We start from the raw sequence: 23,670 nt of genomic DNA, 5'->3' as shown, positions 1-23,670 counted from the left end.
ATAAATTATAATCTTTTTCATTAAAAATCATGTAATCTTGATATTTCCTTTTTATGCTAATTTATTTTTAACATATTTTCTAGATGTGCCAGATGCTCCTCCACCACCCAAAATTGTTGATGTTAGGCATGATTCTGCATCTCTAACTTGGACTGACCCAAAGAAAACTGGCGGCTCACCAATCACAGGTATTTGCCTTAAAACCTTCTCACCATTTTTCCCTCTAGCTCTTCTTTCTTCTTATTGAAAAGTAAAATAAAACTATTACTTTATTTGTTTTAATGTATCCCTTACTTATGTATTTTTAGAATTATACTTCTTTTTCATTCTTTTAGTTTATATGCTTTTTTTTAAAATAATAATAAAAAAATTAAGATTCAGTGAAAGTTAGAAAAAAAAAAAAAAGAGGACTTGTGACATTATAGCTGTTTCATGCGCATATGGCCAAATCTTGTAAGGAAGGGACAATAGGTGCACCCATATAAATTCATATTTGCATGCATAAATTAGCATTTGCATTCACAAATCATGTAACTGCATATATATGTAATTTACATTCATATCTATTCCTTAATCTATCTTTAAATGTTCTTGCAACAGTAGCTTATCCAATCTTTCATACAGATACAGCATAGTATGGTGGGCAGTTGACTGTGAAAATGAAAATTTTTATAATATTACCTGCTATTTTACATTTTACTATTCATCTTTGTAGGTTATCACCTTGAATTTAAAGAAAGAAATAGCCTTCTGTGGAAGAGAGCTAACAAGACTCCATTAAGGATGAAAGACTTCAGAGTAACAGGGTTAACTGAAGGTCTGGAATACGAATTCAGAGTGATGGCAATCAACCTGGCAGGAGTAGGTAAACCAAGCCTGCCATCTGAACCAATCGTGGCACTTGATCCCATTGGTAAGTCATCAGAAGAAAAAAGAAAATTCTGCGGGTTGAAAAAATTGGCGTTTGTTTTACTATTGTTTTATTTTGATTTTTTTTAAGATCCTCCTGGGAAACCTGAAGTGATCACTATAACTAGGAACTCAGTAACTCTCATTTGGACAGAACCGAAGTATGATGGTGGACATAAGTTAATTGGCTACATAGTTGAAAAACGTGACTTGCCTTCAAAGTCTTGGACAAAAGCTAATCATGTGAATGTTCCAGACTGTGCATTTACTGTAACTGACCTTTTTGAAGGTGGGAAGTATGAGTTCAGAATTAGAGCAAAGAACACTGCTGGTGCTATCAGTCCTCCATCAGAACCTACAGGAACCATAATATGCAAGGATGAGTATGGTGCGTAGACCCTATCAAAAATATAGGGGAGTTGGTTGGTTTGTTAAATTATTGTTTAAAACATACTCTCTTGCTCTCTTTTCTGACAAACGTGTGCTTTTCTTTTACAGAGGCACCAACTATTGTTATTGATCCTACTTTGAAAGAAGGCTTGACTGTTAAAGCAGGAGATACCATTACAATGTCTGCTATTAGCATCCGTGGCAAACCACTTCCAACTTCAGCATGGTCCAAAGCAGGAAAAGACTTTAAGCCTTCAGATATTGTACACATTGAAACAACTCCAACTTCCTCCACACTTAATGTCAAATATGCAGCCAGGAAAGATTCTGGTGAATACACAATCACTGCAAGCAATCCTTTTGGAACTAAACAGGAGCATGTGCATGTGAAAGTTTTAGATGTACCTGGACCCCCTGGGCCTATTGAGGTCAGCAACGTCTCAGCTGAAAAAGCTACTCTTACGTGGTCAGCTCCTGCAGAAGATGGTGGATCACCCATCAAGTCTTATGTACTTGAAAAGAGAGAAACTAGCCGACTCCTGTGGACTTTAATTGCTGAAAATATTGAAACTTGCAGGCATGTTGTTAGCAAGCTCATTCAAGGAAATGAATACATCTTCCGTGTCTCAGCTGTGAACGAGTACGGCAAGGGTGAACCAGTACAGTCAGAACCAGTTAAAATGGTGGATAGATTTGGTAAGTAAGAAAGGTTAACATTTTAACCAAGTGCTCATTATAGTATTTCAAGGCTCATGTATGTTTCAAAAACTCTGTATTTTTTCCCTATTAGGTCCCCCAGGTCCTCCTGGAAAACCAGAAGTAACAAATGTAACTAAAAATAGTGCAGCTGTTACCTGGAAAAGGCCAATTGATGACGGTGGTAGTGAGATCACAGGCTACTACGTGGAAAGGAAAGAAAAGAAAGGTTTGAGATGGGTCAGAGTAACGAAGAAACCAGTTTCAGACCTTAGATGCAAAGTGACTGGACTCCTAGAAGGAAATGAATATGAATTCCGCGTCAGTGCAGAAAATAGAGCAGGGGTTGGACCACCAAGTGATGCTTCAAACCCAGTACTAATTAAAGATGCTGCATGTTAGTATCATGTCTTTACTGCAGAGTTCACCATAAAGTATTAATATTTTGGTTACCTATAAAAACTCATGTCTAATATAATGTGGGGATTTTGTCTTTTTTTCATTACTTCAGATCCACCAGGTCCACCTTCAAACCCACGAGTGATTGATACTACAAAGACCAGTGCTTCTTTAACATGGGGCAAGCCTCATTATGATGGTGGACTTGACATCATTGGCTACACAGTAGAGCATCAAAAGGAAGGAGAAGAAGAATGGGTAAAAGACACAACAGGAACTGCTTTAAGAATCACTGAATTTGTTGTTGCTAATCTCCAGCCAGGAGCTAAATACAATTTTAGAATCATTGCCATCAATGCTGTGGGTGCTGGTGAACCAGCACAGATTCCAAGCGTTGAAATCAAAGATCGGGAAATGGTTCCTGATTTTGAATTAGATGCTGAGCTGAGAAGAACACTTGTTGTTAGAGCTGGACTGAGTATTCGGATATTTGTGCCTATTAAAGGTCGCCCAACTCCTGAAGTTACATGGACGAAAGATGATATCCCACTTAAAGCACGTGCCAACATTGAAAATACAGACTCTTTTACTCTACTTATTATGACAGAGTGTAATAGATACGATGCTGGAAAATATGTAATGACCCTTGAAAATGCTGCTGGTAAGAAAACTGGTTTTGTAAATGTAAAAGTCTTGGATACACCAGGACCACCAATAAATCTTAAGCCTAGGGAAATAACTAAAGACAGCATCATCCTGCACTGGGATATGCCTCTATTAGATGGTGGCTCACGTATAACAAATTATATTGTTGAAAAACGGGAAGCAACACGAAAGTCATATTCAACCGTCACCACCAACTGCCAGAAATGTTCCCTTAGGATTCCTAATTTGGTTGAAGGATGTGAATATTACTTCAGAGTGCTGGCTGAAAATGAGTTCGGGATTGGTGAACCAGCTGAAACTGCAGAACCTGTAAGAGCCTCTGAAGCACCATCACCACCTGAGAGCCTCAATATTATGGATATAACAAAGAGCACAGTTAGCCTGGCTTGGCCAAAGCCAGAACATGATGGTGGTAGCAAGATCACTGGTTATATAATTGAAGCACAGAAAAAAGGTTCCACTCAGTGGACACACATCACAACTGTGAAAACATTAGACTATGTCGTGAAGAATCTAACTGAAAATGAGGAATATACTTTCCAGGTTATGGCAGTTAATAGTGCTGGAAGAAGTGATCCAAGAGAAAGCAGACCAGTTGTTGTTAAAGAGCAGATGATGCTTCCTGAATTTGACCTCCGTGGAATCTACCAGAAATCAGTAATTGCCAGAGCTGGTGACAACATCAAAATTGAGATCCCTGTGCTTGGTCGTCCAAGACCAGTTGTGACATGGAAAAAAGAAGACCAGCTGCTTAAGCAGACACAAAGGGTAAACTTTGAAAACACTGCAACTGCGACCATACTAACCATCAATGAATGCACAAGAAATGACAGTGGCCGATATCCCCTATCAGCTAAAAATATTGTTGGAGAAGTTAGTGATGTGATCACTGTCCAGGTTCATGATATTCCTGGCCCTCCTACGGGACCAATCAAATTTGATGAAGTTTCATCTGACTTTGTAATTTTCTCATGGGAACCTCCTCAGAATGATGGAGGGGTACCAATAAGTAATTATGTTGTAGAAATGCGTCAGACTGACAGTACCACATGGACTGAGTTAGCAACCACTGTTATACGTACCATGTTTAAAGCTACTCATCTTACTACTGGAGTTGAGTATCAGTTCCGTGTTAAAGCTCAAAACAGATATGGAACGGGACCAGCCATTTCTTCAGAGCCTGTAATTGCCAACTATCCATTTAAGGTTCCTGGGCCTCCAGGTACTCCTCAGGTGATCGCAGTCACAAAAGAGTCAATGACCATTAGCTGGAATGAGCCTATTACTGATGGTGGAAGTCCAATTTTGGGATATCATGTTGAAAGAAAAGAACGAAATAGCATTCTTTGGCAGACTGTAAGTAAAGCATTGGTGGTAGGCAATATCTTTAAATCAAGTGGACTTACTGATGGCATTGCATATGAATTCCGTGTTATAGCAGAAAATATGGCTGGCAAAAGTAAACCAAGCAAACCATCTGATCCAGTGTTTGCTCTGGACCCTATAGATCCACCTGGTAAACCAATACCTCTCAACATTACAAGACATGCAGTAACACTTAATTGGACTAAACCAGAATATGATGGAGGTTTTAAGATAACTGGTTACACTGTTGAAAAGAGAGACCTTCCTAATGGTCGTTGGCTAAAGGCTAACTTTAGCAATATACTAGAGACAGATTTCACTGTCAGTGGTCTGACAGAAGATGCTGCTTATGAATTCCGTGTGATTGCCAGAAATGCTGCTGGTGCAGTTAGCCAGCCATCTGAGCCATCAGATGCAATAACATGCAGAGATGACATTGAAGCACCCAGGATAATGGTGGATGCCAAATACAAGGACACTTTAGTACTGAAAGCAGGTGAAGTTTTCAGACTTGAGGCTGATGTTGCAGGTCGACCTCCACCAACCCTGACATGGACAAAAGATGAAAAAGAGTTAGAAGACACAGCAAAATTAGAAATAAAAAAGGCAGATTTCTCTACTGTTGTGATCAACAAAGATTCTGCCAGAAGAGACGGTGGTGCATATACACTTACTGCTTCTAATCCTGGTGGCTTTGCAAAGCATATCTTCAATGTTAAAGTTCTTGATAGACCTGGTCCACCCGAAGGGCCTTTGGCTGTGTCTGAGGTTACAAGTGAAAAATGCCTACTCTCATGGTTACCACCACTGGATGATGGAGGAGCAAAGATTGACCACTATGTGGTTGAAAAACGAGAAACCAGCAGACTAGCATGGACAAACGTGGCCTCAGAAGTTCCAGTAACTAAACAGAAGGTCACTAACCTATTAAAAGGCAACGAATATGTGTTCCGTGTCATGGCTGTTAACAAATATGGGGTTGGCGAGGTCCTGGAATCAGAGCCTATTCTTGCAGTAAATCCATATGTGCCACCTGATCCACCCAAAACACCTGAAGTTACAGCAATTACAAAAGATTCTATGATTGTCTGTTGGGGACGTCCTGATTCTGATGGTGGAAGCCCAATAACCAATTACATTGTAGAACGCCGTGACAGAGCTGGACTACGCTGGGTGAAATGTAACAAACGGGTTGTTACAGACTTACGCTATAAAGTATCTGGACTGACAGAGGGTCATGAGTATGAATATAGAATAATGGCTGAAAATGCTGCTGGAATTAGTGAACCAAGTCCAACCAGTCAATTCTATAAAGCTTGTGATACTGTGTTCAAGCCTGGTCCACCAGGTAATCCTCGTGTTTTAGACACTAGCAAGTCCTCAATTACAATAGCTTGGAATAAACCAATTTATGATGGTGGCTCAGAAATCACGGGTTATATGGTTGAGATAGCACTACCTGAAGAAGATGAATGGAAAATTGTAACTCCATCAGCAGGACTGAAGGCTACTTCCTTTACCATCACGGATCTCAAAGAAAACCAGGAGTATAAAATCCGAATATATGCCATGAACTCTGAAGGCATTGGAGAACCTGCCCTTGTTCCTGGATCACCAAAGGCTGAAGAAAGAATGCTACCTCCAGAGATTGAACTGGATGCAGAACTACGTAAAGTTGTCAATATCAGAGCCTGCTGTACTTTAAGACTTTTTGTCCCAATCAAAGGAAGACCAGCACCTGAAGTGAAATGGACAAGAGAACATGGAGAGTCTTTAGATAAAGCTACCATTGAATCAACAAGCTCTTATACTCTACTTACTGTTGGAAATGTAAACAGATTTGATAGTGGCAAGTATATATTGACAATAGAAAATAGTTCAGGCAGTAAATCAGCATTTGTAAATGTCAGGGTTCTTGATACACCTGGAGCACCACAAGATTTAAAAATAAAAGAAGTAACAAAATCATCTGTTACACTCACATGGGAGCCTCCTCTCATAGATGGAGGTTCAAAAATAAAAAATTATATCGTTGAAAAGCGTGAATCAACAAGAAAAGCTTATTCAACTGTTATTGCCAATTGCCACAAGACCAGCTGGAAAGTAGACAACCTGCAGGAAGGTTGCAACTATTATTTCAGAGTCCTAGCTGAAAATGAGTACGGAATAGGCCTTCCAGTTGAAACTCCAGAATCGGTGAAAGTGTCAGAAAGACCACTGCCACCAGGAAAGATAACTTTGCTAGATGTGACAAGAAATAGTGTATCCTTGTCATGGGAAAAACCGGAACATGATGGAGGTAGCAGAATTCTGGGTTATATTGTAGAAATGCAAAGCAAAGGCAGTGAAAAGTGGGCAATTTGTGCTACGGTAAAAGTTACTGAAGCCACTATAACTGGACTGATACAAGGGGAGGAATATTCCTTCCGTGTTTCAGCTCAGAATGAAAAAGGTATCAGCGATCCTCGACAACTGGGCATACCTGTTGTTGCAAAAGATCTTGTGATTCCACCAGCTTTCAAATTGTTGTTCACCACTTTCAGTGTCCTAGCAGGAGAGGACTTAAAGGTTGACGTCCCATTTGTTGGTCGACCCAAACCAGCTGTATTATGGCATAAAGACAATGTGCCACTGAAACAGACTACTAGAGTAAATGCAGAAAGTTCAGAAAACAGCACATTGCTAACAATAAAAGAAGCCTGCAAAGATGACGTTGGACCATATTTAGTCAAACTTACAAATTCTGCAGGTGAAGCTACTGAAACTCTTAATATTGTTGTCCTTGATAAACCAGGGCCTCCAACTGGACCGGTAAAGGTAGATGAAGTAACAGCAGATAGTATCACCATTTCCTGGGAACCACCAATATATGATGGTGGCAGCTCTATCAACAATTATATTGTAGAAAAACGGGACACTTCTACTACTGTCTGGCACATTGTGTCAGCTACTGTTGCCAGAACAACAATAAAAGCCTGTAGATTAAAGACTGGAAGTGAATATCAGTTCAGAATTGCAGCTGAGAACAGATATGGAAAGAGTACATATCTCACATCAGAGTCTGTTGTAGCCCAATATCCATTCAAAGTTCCTGGTCCACCTGGAACACCTTTTGTATCGGCTCGCTCAAAAGATAGCATGGTGGTACAGTGGCATGAACCAGTCAATGATGGAGGTAGCAAGATCATTGGGTACCATTTGGAACGCAAAGAAAGAAATAGCATCCTCTGGGTTAAACTAAACAAAACATCTATTCCTGACACTAAATTTAAGACAACTGGCCTTGAAGAGGGACTTGAATATGAGTTCAGAGTTTATGCAGAAAATATAGTGGGTATTGGAAAGGCAAGTAAAGTATCTGAATGTTATACAGCACATGACCCATGTGATCCTCCAGGTCGTCCAGAACCGGTAATTGTCACAAGGAACTCAGTAACCCTTCAGTGGAAGAAACCTGAATATGATGGTGGAAGCAAAATCACAGGCTACATTGTTGAAAAGAAGGAGTTACCAGATGGTCGCTGGATGAAAGCAAGCTTTACAAATGTCATTGAGACTCAGTTTGCAGTAACTGGCCTAGTGGAAAATCAGAGGTATGAGTTCCGTGTCATAGCAAGAAATGCTGCAGGTGTTTTCAGTGAACCATCTGAAAGCTCAGGGGCAATCACAGTCAAAGACGAAGTAGAGCCACCTCGTATAAGTATGGATCCAAAATATAAAGAAACAATTATAGTAAATGCTGGTGAGTCATTCAAGATTGATGCTGATGTTTATGGCAAACCATTACCTTCCATTCACTGGCTAAAAGGTGATCACGAATTAGCAAACACGGTTCGTTTGGAAATAAAAAGCACAGATTTTGCAACAAGCCTCAGTGTAAAAGAAGCCATTCGTGTTGATAGTGGTCATTATGTATTGCTGGCAAAGAATGTTGCAGGTGAAAAAACAGCTTCTGTTCATGTCAAAGTTCTTGATAGACCTGGGCCACCTGAAGGGCCTGTTGATATAACAGGAGTTACTGCTGAAAAATGTGTGTTAGCTTGGAAACCCCCACTACAGGATGGTGGTAGTAACATTTCACACTACATTGTAGAAAGAAGAGAAACCAGCCGCTTAGTTTGGACTGTAGTGGACTCCAATGTGCAAGCCCTTAGTTGCAAAGTTACAAAACTTTTGGAAGGAAATGAATATGTCTTCCGTATCATGGCTGTAAACAAATATGGTGTTGGTGAACCTCTTGAATCTGAACCAGTAATTGCAAAGAACCCATTTGTTGTCCCACTTCCACCAAATGCCCCAGAAGTCTCAGCCATTACCAAAGATTCAATGATTGTTGTATGGGAAAGGCCAGCCTCAGATGGTGGTAGTGAAATTCTGGGCTATGTTCTTGAAAAACGAGATAAAGAAGGCATTCGCTGGACAAGATGCAACAAGCGTTTGGTTAGTGAACTGAGATACAGGGTGACTGGACTTATAGAGAACCATGACTATGAGTACAGAGTATCAGCTGAAAATGCTGCTGGTCTTAGTGAACCAAGCCTACCTTCCACTTACTATAAGGCTTGTGATCCTATTTACAAGCCAGGTCCGCCTAATAATCCAAAAGCTATAGATGTGACAAGATCTTCAGTTTTCCTTTCATGGGGCAAACCAATCTATGATGGTGGCAGTGAAATCCAGGGATACATTGTTGAAAAATGTGATGTAAGTGTTGGTGACTGGACAATTTGTACCCCACCAACTGGAATCAAGAAAACAAATATGGAAGTAGAAAATTTATTAGAAAAACATGAATATAAATTCCGTATCTGTGCTGTTAATAAAGTTGGAGTTGGAGAGCATGCTGATGTTCCTGGTTCTGTTATTGTTGAAGAAAAATTGGAAGCTCCAGACCTTGATCTTGACCTAGACTTAAGGAAAATTGTAAATGTAAGGGCAGGTGGTTCCTTAAGATTATTTGTTCCTATTAGAGGGCGTCCAACCCCTGAAGTAAAATGGGGTAAAATGGATGGTGAGATCAGAGAGGCAGCTATTATTGACATTACTAGCAGCTTCACTTCCCTTGTTCTTGACAATGTTAACAGATTTGATACTGGAAAATACATTCTTACTTTAGAAAACAGTAGTGGAATAAAGTCTGCCTTTGTCAGTGTAAGGGTACTGGATACCCCAAGTCCACCTGTTAACCTAAAAATTAAGGAGATCACCAAAGACTCTGTTTCACTTTCATGGGAACCTCCTTTACTGGATGGTGGTGCTAAAATAAAAAATTATATTGTTGAAAAGCGTGAAGCAACAAGAAAGGCCTATGCAGCTGTTGCAACAAATTGCCACAAGACCTCATGGAAAGTAGACCAACTTCAGGAGGGCAGCAATTACTACTTCAGAGTCACTGCTGAGAATGAATTTGGAATTGGTCTTCCTGCAGAAACCATTGACCCAATTAAGGTTGCTGAAGTTCCTCAACCTCCAGGGAAAATAACAGTTGATGATGTCACAAGAAATAGTGTATCGCTAAACTGGTCAAAGCCGGAACATGATGGCGGTAGCAAAATCTTACAATATATTGTTGAGATGCAAGTTAAGGGCAGTGACAAATGGTCAGAATGTGCATGTGTAAAAGCACTTGAAGCACTGATTACTAACCTAACTCAAGGAGAAGAATATCTATTTAGAGTAATAGCTGTAAATGAAAAAGGCAAGAGTGATCCACGATCTCTTGCGGTTCCAGTGGTCGCCAAAGACCTTGTTATTGAACCAGATGTAAGACCTGCATTCCACAGTTACAGTATCCAGGTGGGACAAGATCTAAAAGTAGAAATACCAATTTCTGGTCGACCTACACCAACTGTTACTTGGACAAAAGATGGCCAACTGTTAAAGCAGACAACAAGAGTTAATATTAATGATTTGCCTAATCTCACTGTACTGAATATTAAAGAAACACACAAAGAGGACAGCGGCATGTACGGAATCACAGTTGCTAATGTTATTGGACAAAAGTCTGCATCTGTTGAAATTATAACACTAGACAAGCCTGATCCTCCAAGAGGGCCTGTAAAGTTTGATGATATTAGTGCTGAAAGCATTACAGTATCATGGAATCCTCCACTGTATACAGGTGGCTGCCAAATCACCAACTACATTGTTCATAAGAGAGATACAACAACCACTGTATGGGAAACGGTTTCAGCTGCTGTTGCAAGAACTACCCTAAAAGTGACTAAACTGAAAACTGGCTCAGAATATCAGTTTAGAATATTTGCTGAAAACAGGTATGGACAGAGCTTTGCCTTGGAATCTGAACCAGTTGTAGCTCAGTACCCCTATAAAGAACCCGGTCCTCCTGGCACACCATTTGTGACAACAGTAACAAAAGACTCTATGGTTGTACAGTGGCATGAACCAATTAATGATGGTGGAAGTAAAGTTTTGGGTTACCATCTTGAGAGAAAGGAAAGAAACAGCATTTTATGGACAAAAATAAATAAGACCATTATCCAAGACACGCATTATAAAACAACTAACCTTGAAGAAAGCATTGAATATGAATTTAGGGTTTCTGCAGAAAATATTGTTGGTGTAGGAAAAGCAAGCAAAGTTTCAGAGTGCTATGTAGCCCGAGACCCCTGTGATCCTCCAGGATGCCCAGAAGCCATAATTGTTAAAAGAAGCTCAATTACTCTACAATGGACCAAACCAGAATATGATGGAGGTAGCAAGATTACTGGTTATATTGTAGAAAAACGTGACTTGCCTGATGGTCGCTGGATGAAAGCTAGCTTCACAAATGTCATTGAAACTCAGTTCACCGTAACAGGGCTTACTGAAGATCAAAGATATGAATTTAGAGTCATTGCAAAGAATGCTGCAGGTGCAATAAGCAAACCCTCTGATAGTACAGGACCAATAACAGCAAAGGATGAAGTTGAGCTTCCAAGAATCTCAATGGATCCAAAATACAAAGATACAATTGTTGTAAATGCTGGAGAAATGTTCAAACTTGAGGCTGATGTCCATGGAAAGCCACTACCTACCATTAAGTGGTTCAAAGGCGATAAGGAACTTGAAGAAACTGCTAGATGTGAGATAAAGAACACTGATTTCAAGGCATTAGTTATTGTAAAAGATGCCATTAGAGTTGATGGTGGACAGTACACTTTACAAGCCTCCAACATTGCAGGAACAAAGTCAGTACCCATAAATATAAAAGTATTGGACAGACCAGGTCCGCCAGAAGGCCCAATTCAGGTTACTGGAATTACTTCTGAAAAATGTTCATTGTCATGGAATCCACCACTCCATGACGGTGGTAGTGACATTTCTCACTACATTGTTGAGAAGAGAGAAACTAGCCGCCTTGCCTGGACTGTTGTTGCTTCAGATGCTGTAGCCACAATGCTGAAAGTAACAAAACTTTTGGAAGGTAATGAGTATATTTTCCGTATAATGGCAGTTAACAAATATGGTGTTGGTGAGCCTCTGGAGTCTGTTCCAGTACTTATGAAAAATCCATTTGTGGTTCCTGGTCCACCAAAGGCACTGGAAATTACTAACATCACAAAGGATTCCATGACTGTCTGCTGGAGCAGGCCAGATAGTGATGGAGGCAGCGAAATTATTGGTTACATTGTAGAAAAGAGAGACAGAGCTGGCATCAGATGGACAAAATGTAATAAACGCAGAATTACAGATTTGCGATTAAGAGTCACTGGACTAACAGAAGATCATGAGTATGAATTCAGAGTATCTGCTGAAAATGCTGCTGGAACTGGTGAACCGAGCCAAGCTTCTCCCTATTTTAAAGCTTGTGACCCTGTGTTCAAACCTGGTCCACCCACTAATGCTCATGTTGTAGATACCACCAAAAATTCAATTACACTTGGTTGGGGTAAACCTATTTATGATGGTGGTAGTGAAATCCAAGGATACATTGTGGAACTCTGTAAAGCAGAGGAAGAAGAATGGACAGTAGCTACTCCACAGACTGGGCTGCGTGTCACTCGATTTGAGATTAGAAAACTTATTGAACATCAGGAATATAAAGTACGAGTGTGTGCCCTCAATAAAGTTGGTGTAGGAGAGGCTGCATCAGTTCCTGGAACTGTTAAACCAGAAGACAAGCTTGAAGCTCCTGAACTTGATATTGATTCAGAACTAAGGAAAGGAATATTGGTTAGAGCTGGTGGATCTGCTAGGATTCACATACCATTCAGAGGACGACCAACACCTGAAATCACATGGTCTCGGGAAGAAGGTGAATTTACAGATAAGGTTCAAATTGAAAAAGGCATAAACTACACACAACTATCCATCGATAACTGTGATAGAAATGACACTGGAAAGTACATTCTTAAGTTAGAGAACAGCAGTGGATCGAAGTCTGCATTTGTTACAGTAAAAGTCCTTGACACACCAGGACCACCACAAAATTTAGTAGTAAAAGATGTTAAGAAAAATCATGCAGTACTATCCTGGGAACTACCCGCTAATGATGGTGGTGCAAAAATAAAGAATTACGTGATTGACAAACGTGAGTCAACCAGAAAGGCATATGCAAATGTGAGTGCTAAATGTGGCAAAACAAGCTTTAAAGTTGAAAACCTTACAGAAGGAGCAACTTATTATTTCAGAGTTATGGCTGAAAATGAATTTGGAATTGGTATTCCAGCTGAAACTATAGATGCTATGAAAGCCTCAGAGCCACCTTTGCCTCCTGGGAAAGTCAGTCTCACTGATGTGACTCACACAAGTGCATCACTTATGTGGGAGAAACCTGAACATGATGGAGGTAGCAGAATTTTGGGGTACATAGTTGAAATGCAGCCTAAAGGAATAGAAAAATGGAGTGTTGTCACTGAGACCAAAGTGTGCAGTGTAGTTGTACCCGGTTTGAGTTCAGATCAAGAATATCAGTTCCGTGTGATAGCCTACAATGAAAAAGGCAAAAGTGATCCCAGAGCACTTGCAATTCCTGTGATAGCTAAAGATTTGACAATTGAGCCAAGTTTCAAGCTGATGTTTAATACTTACAGTGTCCAGGCTGGAGAAGATCTTAAGATAGAAGTACCATTTATAGGCCGACCCACCCCTAAGATTACTTGGACAAAAGATGAGCAGTCACTTAAACAGACAACCAGGTTAAATGTCCATGACACACCAACATCCACTATCTTACATATTAAAGAAAGCAATAAGGATGACTTTGGCAAATATACAGTAACAGCATCAAACACAGCAGGCACGGCTACAGAGCACCTGACCATAATTGTACTTGAAAAGCCAGGCTCTCCACGAGGACCTGTTCGCTTTGATGAAGTTAGCGCAAACTTTGTTGTCTTATCATGGGACGCACCAGATTATAATGGAGGCTGCCAGATAACCAACTACATAGTAGAGAAACGTGACACAACCACCACCACCTGGCAGATGGTATCAGCAACAGTTGCAAGAACAACAATCAAAGTGGCAAATCTTAAAACAAGTTCTGAATACCAGTTTAGAATTTATGCTGAAAACAGATATGGAAAGAGCCCTCCACTGGATTCTAAGGCAGTTGTTGTGCAATACCCATATAAAGAACCTGGGGCACCTGGAACGCCATTTGTTACATCAGCTTCCAAAGACCATATGATTGTACAGTGGAACGAACCAGTTAATGATGGAGGAAGCAAGGTTCTTGGCTACCATCTTGAGCGTAAAGATAAAAACAGCATTCTTTGGACAAAGTTGAACAAGGCCCTCATTCCAGACACCAAATATAAAACAGATGGCCTTGAAGAAGGTCTTGAATATGAGTTCAGAGTTTCTGCTGAAAACATTGTTGGCATTGGTAAAGTTAGCAAAGTATCTGAACTGTATGCTGCCCGTGATCCATGTGATCCACCTGGCCGCCCAGATCCCATTGTTATTACAAGAAATTATGTCACAATGAACTGGAAAAAACCCGAGTATGATGGTGGTAGCAAAATAACTGGATATATTGTAGAAAAGAAAGAACTACCTGAAGGTCGTTGGATGAAAGCCAGCTTTACAAATGTACTGGAAACAGAATTTACAGTAACTGGTCTTGTTGAAAACCAAATATATGAATTTAGAGTAACTGCAAGAAATGCAGCTGGTAGCTTGAGTGAACCATCTGAAAGCACAGGGCCAATTACTGCTAAAGATGAAACTGAAGCACCAAGAGCGTCACTGGATCCAAAATACAAAGATGTCATTGTTGTTCATGCTGGAGAAACCTTTGTTCTTGAGGCTGACATCCATGGTAAACCTATTCCTGACATTACATGGTCAAAAGATGGAAAAGAGCTTGAAGAAACAACTGCAAGAATGGAAATTAAATCTACACTTCAGAGAACAACTCTCACGGTCAAAGACTGTGTAAGAATTGATGGAGGTCACTACTCACTTAAACTCAGCAATGTTGGGGGTACAAAATCTATACCAATCACAGTAAAAGTGCTTGACAGGCCAGGACCTCCAGAGGGTCCTTTGAAGATTACAGGTGTCACTGCAGAAAAATGTTACTTGGCATGGGCCCCACCTTTACATGATGGCGGTTCTAGCATCTCACATTACATCATTGAGAAGAGAGAGACAAGCAGACTTTCCTGGACACTAGTGGCATCTGATGTGCAAGCTCTTAACCACAAAGTAACCAGACTCCTTCCAGGCAATGAATATATTTTCCGTGTAATGGCTGTGAACAAATTTGGAATTGGAGAACCACTGGAATCTGAGCCTGTTGTGGCTTGTAATCCATACAAACCTCCGGGTCCTCCTTCAGTGCCAGAAGTTTCAGCAATCACAAAAGATTCTATGATTGTAACATGGGGTCGTCCAACAGACAATGGTGGAGCTGAAATTGAAGGTTACATACTTGAAAAGCGAGACAAAGATGGTATTCGATGGACCAAGTGCCATAAGAAAAGGCTAACAGACTTGCGGTTCAGAGTAACTGGACTTACAGATGGGCATTTCTATGAATTCAGAGTTTCTGCTGAAAATGCAGCTGGTGTAGGTGAGTCTAGTGAGCCATCCATTTTCTATCGTGCGTGTGATGCACTGTATCCACCAGGCCCACCAAGTAATCCAAAGGTGACAGACACTTCCAGATCTTCAGTGTCCCTTGCATGGAACAAGCCTATTTATGATGGTGGTGCTCCCATTAAGGGATATGTTGTGGAAGTAAAAGAAGATACTGCTGATGAATGGATTACTTGCACACCACCAACAGGACTACAAGGAAAACAGTTCACTGTAACAAAACTTAAAGAAAACCATCAATACAATTTCCGCATCTGTGCCATTAACTCTGAAGGAGTCGGGGAACCTGCAACTATACCTGGTACAGTCATTGCAGCTGACAAAATAGAACCTCCTGAAATCGAACTAGATGCGGATCTCAGAAAAGTAGTCACTGTACGTGCGAGTGGTACATTACGTCTGTTTGTTACCATCAAAGGAAGACCAGAACCTGAAGTCAAATGGGAAAAAGCAGAAGGCACCATTAGTGACCGAGCTCAGATTGAGGTTACCAGTTCATATACAATGCTGGTCATTGATAATGTAAACAGATTTGACAGTGGTAGATACAACCTGACTTTAGAAAATAACAGTGGCAAAAAATCAGCTTTTGTTAATGTCAGAGTCCTTGATTCCCCCAGTGCACCTGTTAACTTGACAATCAGAGAAGTTAAGAGAGATTCAGTAGCATTAGCCTGGGAACCACCACTTATTGATGGTGGAGCTAAAATTACAAACTACATCATTGAAAAGCGAGAATCTACTAGAAAGGCATATGCCACTGTTACAAATAACTGCACTAAAAATACCTTCAAAATTGATCAACTACAGGAAGGATGCATTTACTACTTCCGTGTCTTGGCAGCAAATGAATATGGGGTTGGTTTGCCGGCAGAAACAGCTGAACCAGTTAAGGTTTCTGAACCACCGTATCCACCTGGAAAAGTAACTCTTGTAGATGTGACTCGCAACACTGCTACGATTACATGGGAGAAACCAGAGAGTGACGGTGGCAGTAAAATTACTGGTTATATAGTGGAAATGCAAACTAAAGGAAGTGAAAAATGGAGCACTTGTACCCAAGTTAAGACACTAGAAGCAACAATAACAGGCTTAAGTAAGGGAGAGGAATACACTTTCAGAGTGATTGCTGTTAATGAAAAAGGGAAGAGTGATCCAAGACAACTTGGAGTTCCAGTAGTTGCAAAAGATATTGAAATCCAGCCTTCTGCTGAACTTCTTTTCAATACTTTCAGTGTTAAAGCTGGAGATGATCTTAAGATTGATGTGCCGATCAGAGGTAGGCCTCCACCAACAGCTAGCTGGAGGAAAGATGGACAGACCTTAAAAGAGACAACTAGGGTAAATGTTCAAACATCAAAGACTTCAACTTTGCTGACCTTCAAGGAAGCTTCAAAGGACGATGTTGGAAATTATGAATTATGTATTTCCAACAGTGCTGGATCTTCAACATTTTCTATCACTGTAATTGTTCTTGACAGATCAGGACCTCCGTCTGATGTACATATTGATAGTGTTAGTGCAGATAATGTAACTTTATCTTGGAAACCTCCAGTGTATGATGGTGGCTGCCATATTAGCAATTACATTGTGGAGAAGCGAGAAACTACCACAACAGTATGGGATGTAGTGTCTGCAGCAGTTGCAAGAACATCGATTAAAGTAGTGCGTCTAACCACAGGATCTGAATATCAGTTCCGTGTGTGTGCAGAAAACCGCTATGGTAGGAGCACCTATGTTGAGTCTCCCTTTGTTGTTGCAGAGTATCCATTTAAGCCACCTGGTCCACCTGGAACTCCTCAAGTAGTACATGCAACTAAAACTTTCATGACTGTAAGTTGGCAGGAACCAGTCAATGACGGAGGTAGCAAAGTAATTGGATATCACCTTGAAAGGAAAGAAAGAAGCAGCATTCTTTGGACAAAAGTAAACAAAAGCCTCATAAGTGATACACAAATGAAGGTCACTGGCCTTGAAGAAGGACTAATGTATGAATATCGTGTGTATGCTGAAAATATTGCAGGAATAGGCAAATGCAGTAAATCATGTGAACCAGCTCCTGCAAGAGATCCATGTGATCCTCCTGGTCAGCCAGAAGTTACTAATATTACAAGAACATGTGTTTCATTGTCATGGTCCAAACCAGAATATGATGGTGGAGCTAAGATTACAGGATATATTATTGAGCGCAGAGAGCTACCAGATGGCCGTTGGCTAAAATGCAATTTCACAAACGTACAAGAAACTTTCTTTGATGTGACTGGACTTACAGAAGATCAGCGATATGAATTCCATGTTATTGCAAAGAACGCTGCTGGACTCTTTAGTGAGCCATCTGAATCAACTGGACCTGTGACTGTAAAAGATGATGTTGATGCTCCAAGAATCATGATGGATGTCAAATTTAGGGACGTTGTTGTTGTTAAAGCTGGAGACGTCCTTAAAATCAATGCTGATATTGCAGGACGACCTTCACCTGTGATTTCATGGACAAAGGATGGCAAAGAGATTGAGGAAAAAGCAAGAGTTGAAATAGTCTCAACAGATCACACTACTGCGATAACTGTGAAGGATTGCATTCGACGGGATTCGGGTCAGTATGTATTAACACTACAAAATGTTGCAGGAACAAGATCTTTGGCTGTTAACTGCAAAGTACTTGATAGACCCGGCCCACCTGCAGGCCCATTAGAAATAACTGGCCTTACTGCTGAAAAGTGTCACCTGTCATGGGGACCACCCCAAGAAAATGGAGGTGCAGATATTGATTATTATATTGTAGAAAAACGTGAGACCAGTAGAATTGCATGGACACTTTGTGAAGGAGAGCTTAGAACAACATCCTGTAAAGTAACAAAACTACTTAAAGGAAACGAATACATCTTCAGAGTGATGGGAGTTAACAAATATGGTGTTGGTGAAGCTTTGGAGAGCTATGCAGTCAAGGCCCTAGATCCATTTACAGTTCCAAATCCACCTAAATCTTTAGAGATAACCAGTGTGACAAAGGATTCCATGACCCTGTGCTGGGCAAGGCCCGACAGTGATGGAGGAAATGAGATCTCTGGATACATAATTGAAAGACGTGAGAAAAATAGCCTACGATGGATCCGTGTAAACAAAAAACCAGTTTATGATCTAAGAGTTAAGTCATTAGGTCTTCGAGAAGGATGTGAATATGAATATCGGGTTTATGCAGAAAATGCTGCTGGTCTCAGTCTTCCAAGTGACACTTCACCATTGATTCGGGCAGAAGATCCAGTTTTCATACCATCTCCTCCATCTAAACCTAAGATTCTGGACTCAACAAGATCAAATATAACAATTGGATGGACAAAGCCATTATTTGATGGAGGTGCCCCAGTTACTGGGTACACAGTGGAATACAAGAAAACTGATGAAACTGACTGGTCAATAGCTATTCAAAATTTAAGAGGCACAGAGTACACTGTAATTGGGCTAACATCAGGGTCTGAATATGTCTTCAGAGTAAGATCTATCAACAAAGTTGGTGCTAGTGATCCAAGTGATGTCTCAGAACATCAGGTAGCAAAGGAAAGAGAGGAAGAACCTGCCTTTGATATTGATAGTGAAATGCGAAAGACTTTAATTGTAAAGGCTGGTGAATCTTTTACAATGACCGTACCTTTCAGGGGAAAACCAGTCCCAAATGTAATGTGGAATAAACCAGAGACAGATCTCCGTACACGAGCGTCTATTGATTCTTCAGATTATTGTACCTCACTGACCATTGAGAAAGCAACAAGAAATGATTCTGGAAAATATGCATTAACATTACAAAATATCCTGAGCACAGCTACCTTGACCTTAGTTGTCAAAGTTCTTGATTCCCCTGGACCTCCATCTAATATTGCTGTAAAAGATGTAACAAAAGAATCTGCAGTGTTATCCTGGGATGTTCCTGAGAATGATGGCGGTGCTCTTGTGAAGAACTATTACATTGAAAAACGAGAGGCTAGCAAGAAGGCTTGGGTCACTATAACCAACAATTGCCATCGCCTTTCCTACAAAGTTACCAGTCTTCAAGAAGGTGCTGTTTACTACTTCAGAGTCTCTGGAGAAAATGAATTTGGTGTTGGAGTACCCACTGAGACCAAAGAAGGAGTTAAAATAACAGGTTTGTTTCAACAATAAAAATACTTATAGCATAAATTACATATATATGCTTAAAATATTTAACGTAAAATAATTATTAGTTGTAATAATTACTTTGAAGTTGTTAATTTTTATACAGCACCAAAGATGTTCTTAAGGGTTTTACAAATATAAGAGAAAACCATTAATAATTTATACTTTAAATATTGCAATTATCTAAGTATAAAAAAATCTATTCATATAGATTCCAATTAAAATATATACTTTTCTCAATTCAAATGACATTCTTGCCAAAGTAAAAAGAAAATGTATGTTGTATTAATTATCCTGTTATGTTGAATCTTTTTTATCTTAGAAAAACCAAGCCCACCAGAAAAGCTTGGAGTAACTGGTGTCACTAAAGACAGCATTTCTCTGTCGTGGCTGAAACCAGAACATGATGGTGGAAGCAGAATTGTGAGCTACCTCATTGAAGCTCTTGAGAAAGGACAGCAAAAATGGGTTAAATGTGCAGTTGTAAAGACAACTCATCACGTTGTCCACGGTCTCAAAGAGAATGTTGACTATTTCTTCAGAGTGTCTGCAGAAAATCAAGCTGGTCTAAGTGATCCTAAAGAACTCCTGCTCCCTATTACAGTGAGAGAACAACTGGGTAAGTCTGCTGACATTAAAACACATGATGAAATGTTTGCATACATTAAAAAAAAATCCAATTTTAAAAACTCACATTTGTAATGTTTTGGAAACGTTTTGTTTTTCAGAATCTCCTGAGATTGATATGAAGGGCTTCCCACATAACACTGTGTACATTAGAGCGGGATCGAACCTAAAGGTTGAAATTCCAATTTCTGGAAAACCATTGCCAAAGATGACATTAGCCAGAGATGGTGTTCCATTGAAAGCAACCATGAGGTTTAATACAGAAACCACAGCAGAAAGTATCATCATTAACCTTAAAGAAAGTATGGCTGGTGATGCTGGTAGATATGACATCACTGCTGCCAACTCCAGTGGAACCACTAAATCCTTCATTAACATTGTAGTGCTAGACAGACCAGGTCCTCCTGTTGGTCCTGTTGTTGTTAGTGATATCACTGAAGAAAGCGTAACTCTCAAATGGCAGCCACCGCATAATGATGGTGGAAGTCAAGTTACCAACTATATTGTACTGAAAAGAGAAACAAGTACTGCTGCTTGGTCTGAGGTGTCTGCAACAGTTGCTAGAAGCATTATTAAAGTCATGAAGCTAACAACAGGAGAAGAATACCAATTCCGTATCAAAGCTGAAAATCGCTTTGGAATCAGTGACCACATTGATTCACAATGTGTAACTGTTAAGCTCCCATACAGTAAGTCGTCAGTTTCTCACATAACATTTTGTTGTTGCTTTTAATTTTTTTGAAATGATATATTAACTGCTTCTTTTAATGTCTCTAGCAACACCTGGACAACCTTCCACACCATGGGTCACCAATGTCACCCGAGAGAGCATCACCGTTGGATGGCATGAACCAGTCACTAATGGAGGCAGTGCAGTCATTGGATACCATTTGGAAATGAAAGATAGGAACAGTATTTTATGGCAGAAGGCTAACAAGACCCTTATTCGCACAACTCACTTCAAAGTCACCACCATCAGCGCTGGACTTATCTATGAATTCAGGGTTTATGCAGAAAATGCAGCTGGCATTGGAAAAGCAAGCCATCCTTCTGATCCGGTTCTTGCAATTGATGCTTGTGGTGTGTACTTTGTAGGGGGGAAAATCAACATTTTCAGTAATGTTTTCACTTAATGTTCTTTCCTATACAGTAAGCCAACAGACAATGCTAGTACTGCTTTTAATTATTAATACTATTGTTTTTTCTTACTGTAGAACCCCCAAGAAATGTTCGTGTCACAGATATTTCCAAGACTTCTGTCAGTCTTTCTTGGACAAAACCATCCTATGATGGCGGTAGCAAGATCACTGGTTATATTGTCGAGAAACGTGATCTTCCAAATGGCAGATGGACAAAGGGCAGTTTCACCAATGTCATTGAGACTCAGTTTACTGTATCTGGACTAACGCAAAATTCTCAGTATGAATTCCGTGTCTGTTCTAAGAATGCTGTTGGTTCCATTAGCAATCCATCAGATGTTTTAGGTCCTATCACGTGTGTTGATACATATGGTAAGAGTTTTGCAATTACATAATAATATTTTGTGATACTTCAGGGCTTAAAGTCAGAATTGTTTCGTATAACTAGTGCTTGAATCCTAGTCTTTAGAAAACAATTGTAAGAAGCTGAGTTTAAAAACTGGAGGGCTAGCATAATGCTCTAAGCACTGGGTTTGCATTATCTAGCCTCTCTGGACAAAGATTCGATCTGAACAGAGCTGATTGAGCCCTTCATCTTCCCAGTGTAGATAACTTGAGTTCCATACAGTTGACTGCGTTTAGGCCACTTGGACAAGACCTGAGAAATTGAGATTGTTTTTGCTGTGTGTGGACATTAAAGATCGTGACACTTTTCATAGGAGCAGAGGTTTGCCCCAGTGTCCTTGGCTAAAATGTCCTTTCCCCCAAATGTTGTGCAGTGTTTGCTGCACCGTTTGTCCTCCTACTTGCAGTCCTCCCCCAGAGATGTGGATGATTTTTAGTAGTGATGTAATTAATGTATTACTTAATTTGCAAAGAGTTTGAGAATTTTTTGGACTGAAATGTGACATATAGCAATGACCTATCTTTTTTTTTCCTATCTGCATATCTAAAACACCTGACCATAGTATCTAGGCACTGCCAAGTTTTGCATAGTGTATATTACACAATGCCTTATATTAATTACCACTATTATTATTGCTTAATAAAAATATTGGTATGGTTTTGAGTCCTCTGAGTGGTTTGAAATCTTTATACTATTTTGATTTTTTTTGTTCCTCTTTTAAGGTGCACCTGAAATTGATGTACAACCAGAATACACAGATGTGGTGAAATACAAAGCAGGTACTGCAGTTAAGCTGAAACTTGGCATCTCAGGAAAGCCTATACCTACAATTGAATGGTTCAAAAATGGCAAAGAGATACAAACCAGTGCACAAGTGTCTATTGAAAACACAACAGACTTTGCATCTATACTCATCAAAGATGCAATTCGTTTTAACAGCGGAAACTATGAATTAAAATTAAAGAATGCCATGGGTTCAGCATCAGCTCACATTAGAGTGCAAATACTTGGTATGTACTGAATTAGAATAATAGTATTATTGTATTAAACTAAAATGTAATTTATATGTATGTATGTATATGACTCATTTCTCCTGTCCTCAACAGACAAGCCAGGACCTCCAGGTGGGCCTATACAGTTCAAGACAGTCACTGCTGAAAAAATTACCATAATGTGGGAACCTCCAGTAGATGATGGTGGTGCAACTGTAACACACTACATTGTTGAAAAACGTGAAACAAGTCGGGTAGTATGGTCTTTAATTTCTGAAAAACTAGAGGAATGTGTCATCACTACCACAAAACTCATCAAAGGAAATGAGTATGTGTTCCGTGTGCGAGGTGTAAACAAGTTTGGAGTTGGTGATCCACTGGAATCTGAACCAGTTATAGCTAAAAATGCATTTGGTGAGAAACATGTATATTAACTAATACAATTGAATAGTACTGAATGTTTTAGTTTTAATGCTATTGAACTACTGTCATTTTTTCTCTTTATTTTTTTTTTCAGTTACACCTGGACCACCTAGTGTACCAGAGGTCACTATGATAACCAAGCATTCAATGACAGTTGTCTGGAACAGGCCAACTGTAGATGGAGGTAGTGAAATAAGTGGATATTACCTTGAGAAACGTGACAAGAAGAGTCTAAGTTGGTTCAAGGTTATTAAAGAAACTATCCGTGACACCAGACAGAAAGTAACAGGACTAACTGAAAACAGTGACTATCATTTCCGAGTTTGTGCTATCAATGCAGCTGGACAAGGTCCATTCTCTGAAGCTTCTGACTTCTACAAAGCTGCAGATCCTATTGGTAAGAAATAACTTAGACACACACATCTCATTGTTTAAGGGCCAAGTAAGTTATAGTGGGCGG

General features: G+C 39.9%; 1 protein-coding gene across 1 annotated transcript in view; it reads left to right on the top strand.

Moving 5' to 3' along the window:
• The window catches only part of TTN (titin), a 309,138-nt gene that overhangs the window by 259,886 nt on the left and 25,582 nt on the right, over positions 1–23,670 (top strand). The window contains exons 260-272 of the mRNA XM_043525559.1: positions 84–188; positions 716–913; positions 1,001–1,297; positions 1,408–1,995; positions 2,090–2,392; positions 2,507–19,612; positions 19,946–20,242; positions 20,352–20,939; positions 21,028–21,330; positions 21,465–21,761; positions 22,518–22,805; positions 22,902–23,201; positions 23,305–23,607. Coding sequence (XP_043381494.1) covers positions 84–188; positions 716–913; positions 1,001–1,297; positions 1,408–1,995; positions 2,090–2,392; positions 2,507–19,612; positions 19,946–20,242; positions 20,352–20,939; positions 21,028–21,330; positions 21,465–21,761; positions 22,518–22,805; positions 22,902–23,201; positions 23,305–23,607 — 20,973 coding nt within the window. The remainder of the gene's footprint in view (positions 1–83; positions 189–715; positions 914–1,000; positions 1,298–1,407; positions 1,996–2,089; positions 2,393–2,506; positions 19,613–19,945; positions 20,243–20,351; positions 20,940–21,027; positions 21,331–21,464; positions 21,762–22,517; positions 22,806–22,901; positions 23,202–23,304; positions 23,608–23,670) is intronic.

The sequence above is a fragment of the Chelonia mydas genome, chromosome 11 (assembly GCF_015237465.2).
Source record: "Chelonia mydas isolate rCheMyd1 chromosome 11, rCheMyd1.pri.v2, whole genome shotgun sequence".
In the NCBI taxonomy this organism is placed as follows: Eukaryota; Metazoa; Chordata; order Testudines; family Cheloniidae; genus Chelonia; species Chelonia mydas.
This window is presented reverse-complemented; position numbering and strand designations above follow the sequence as displayed.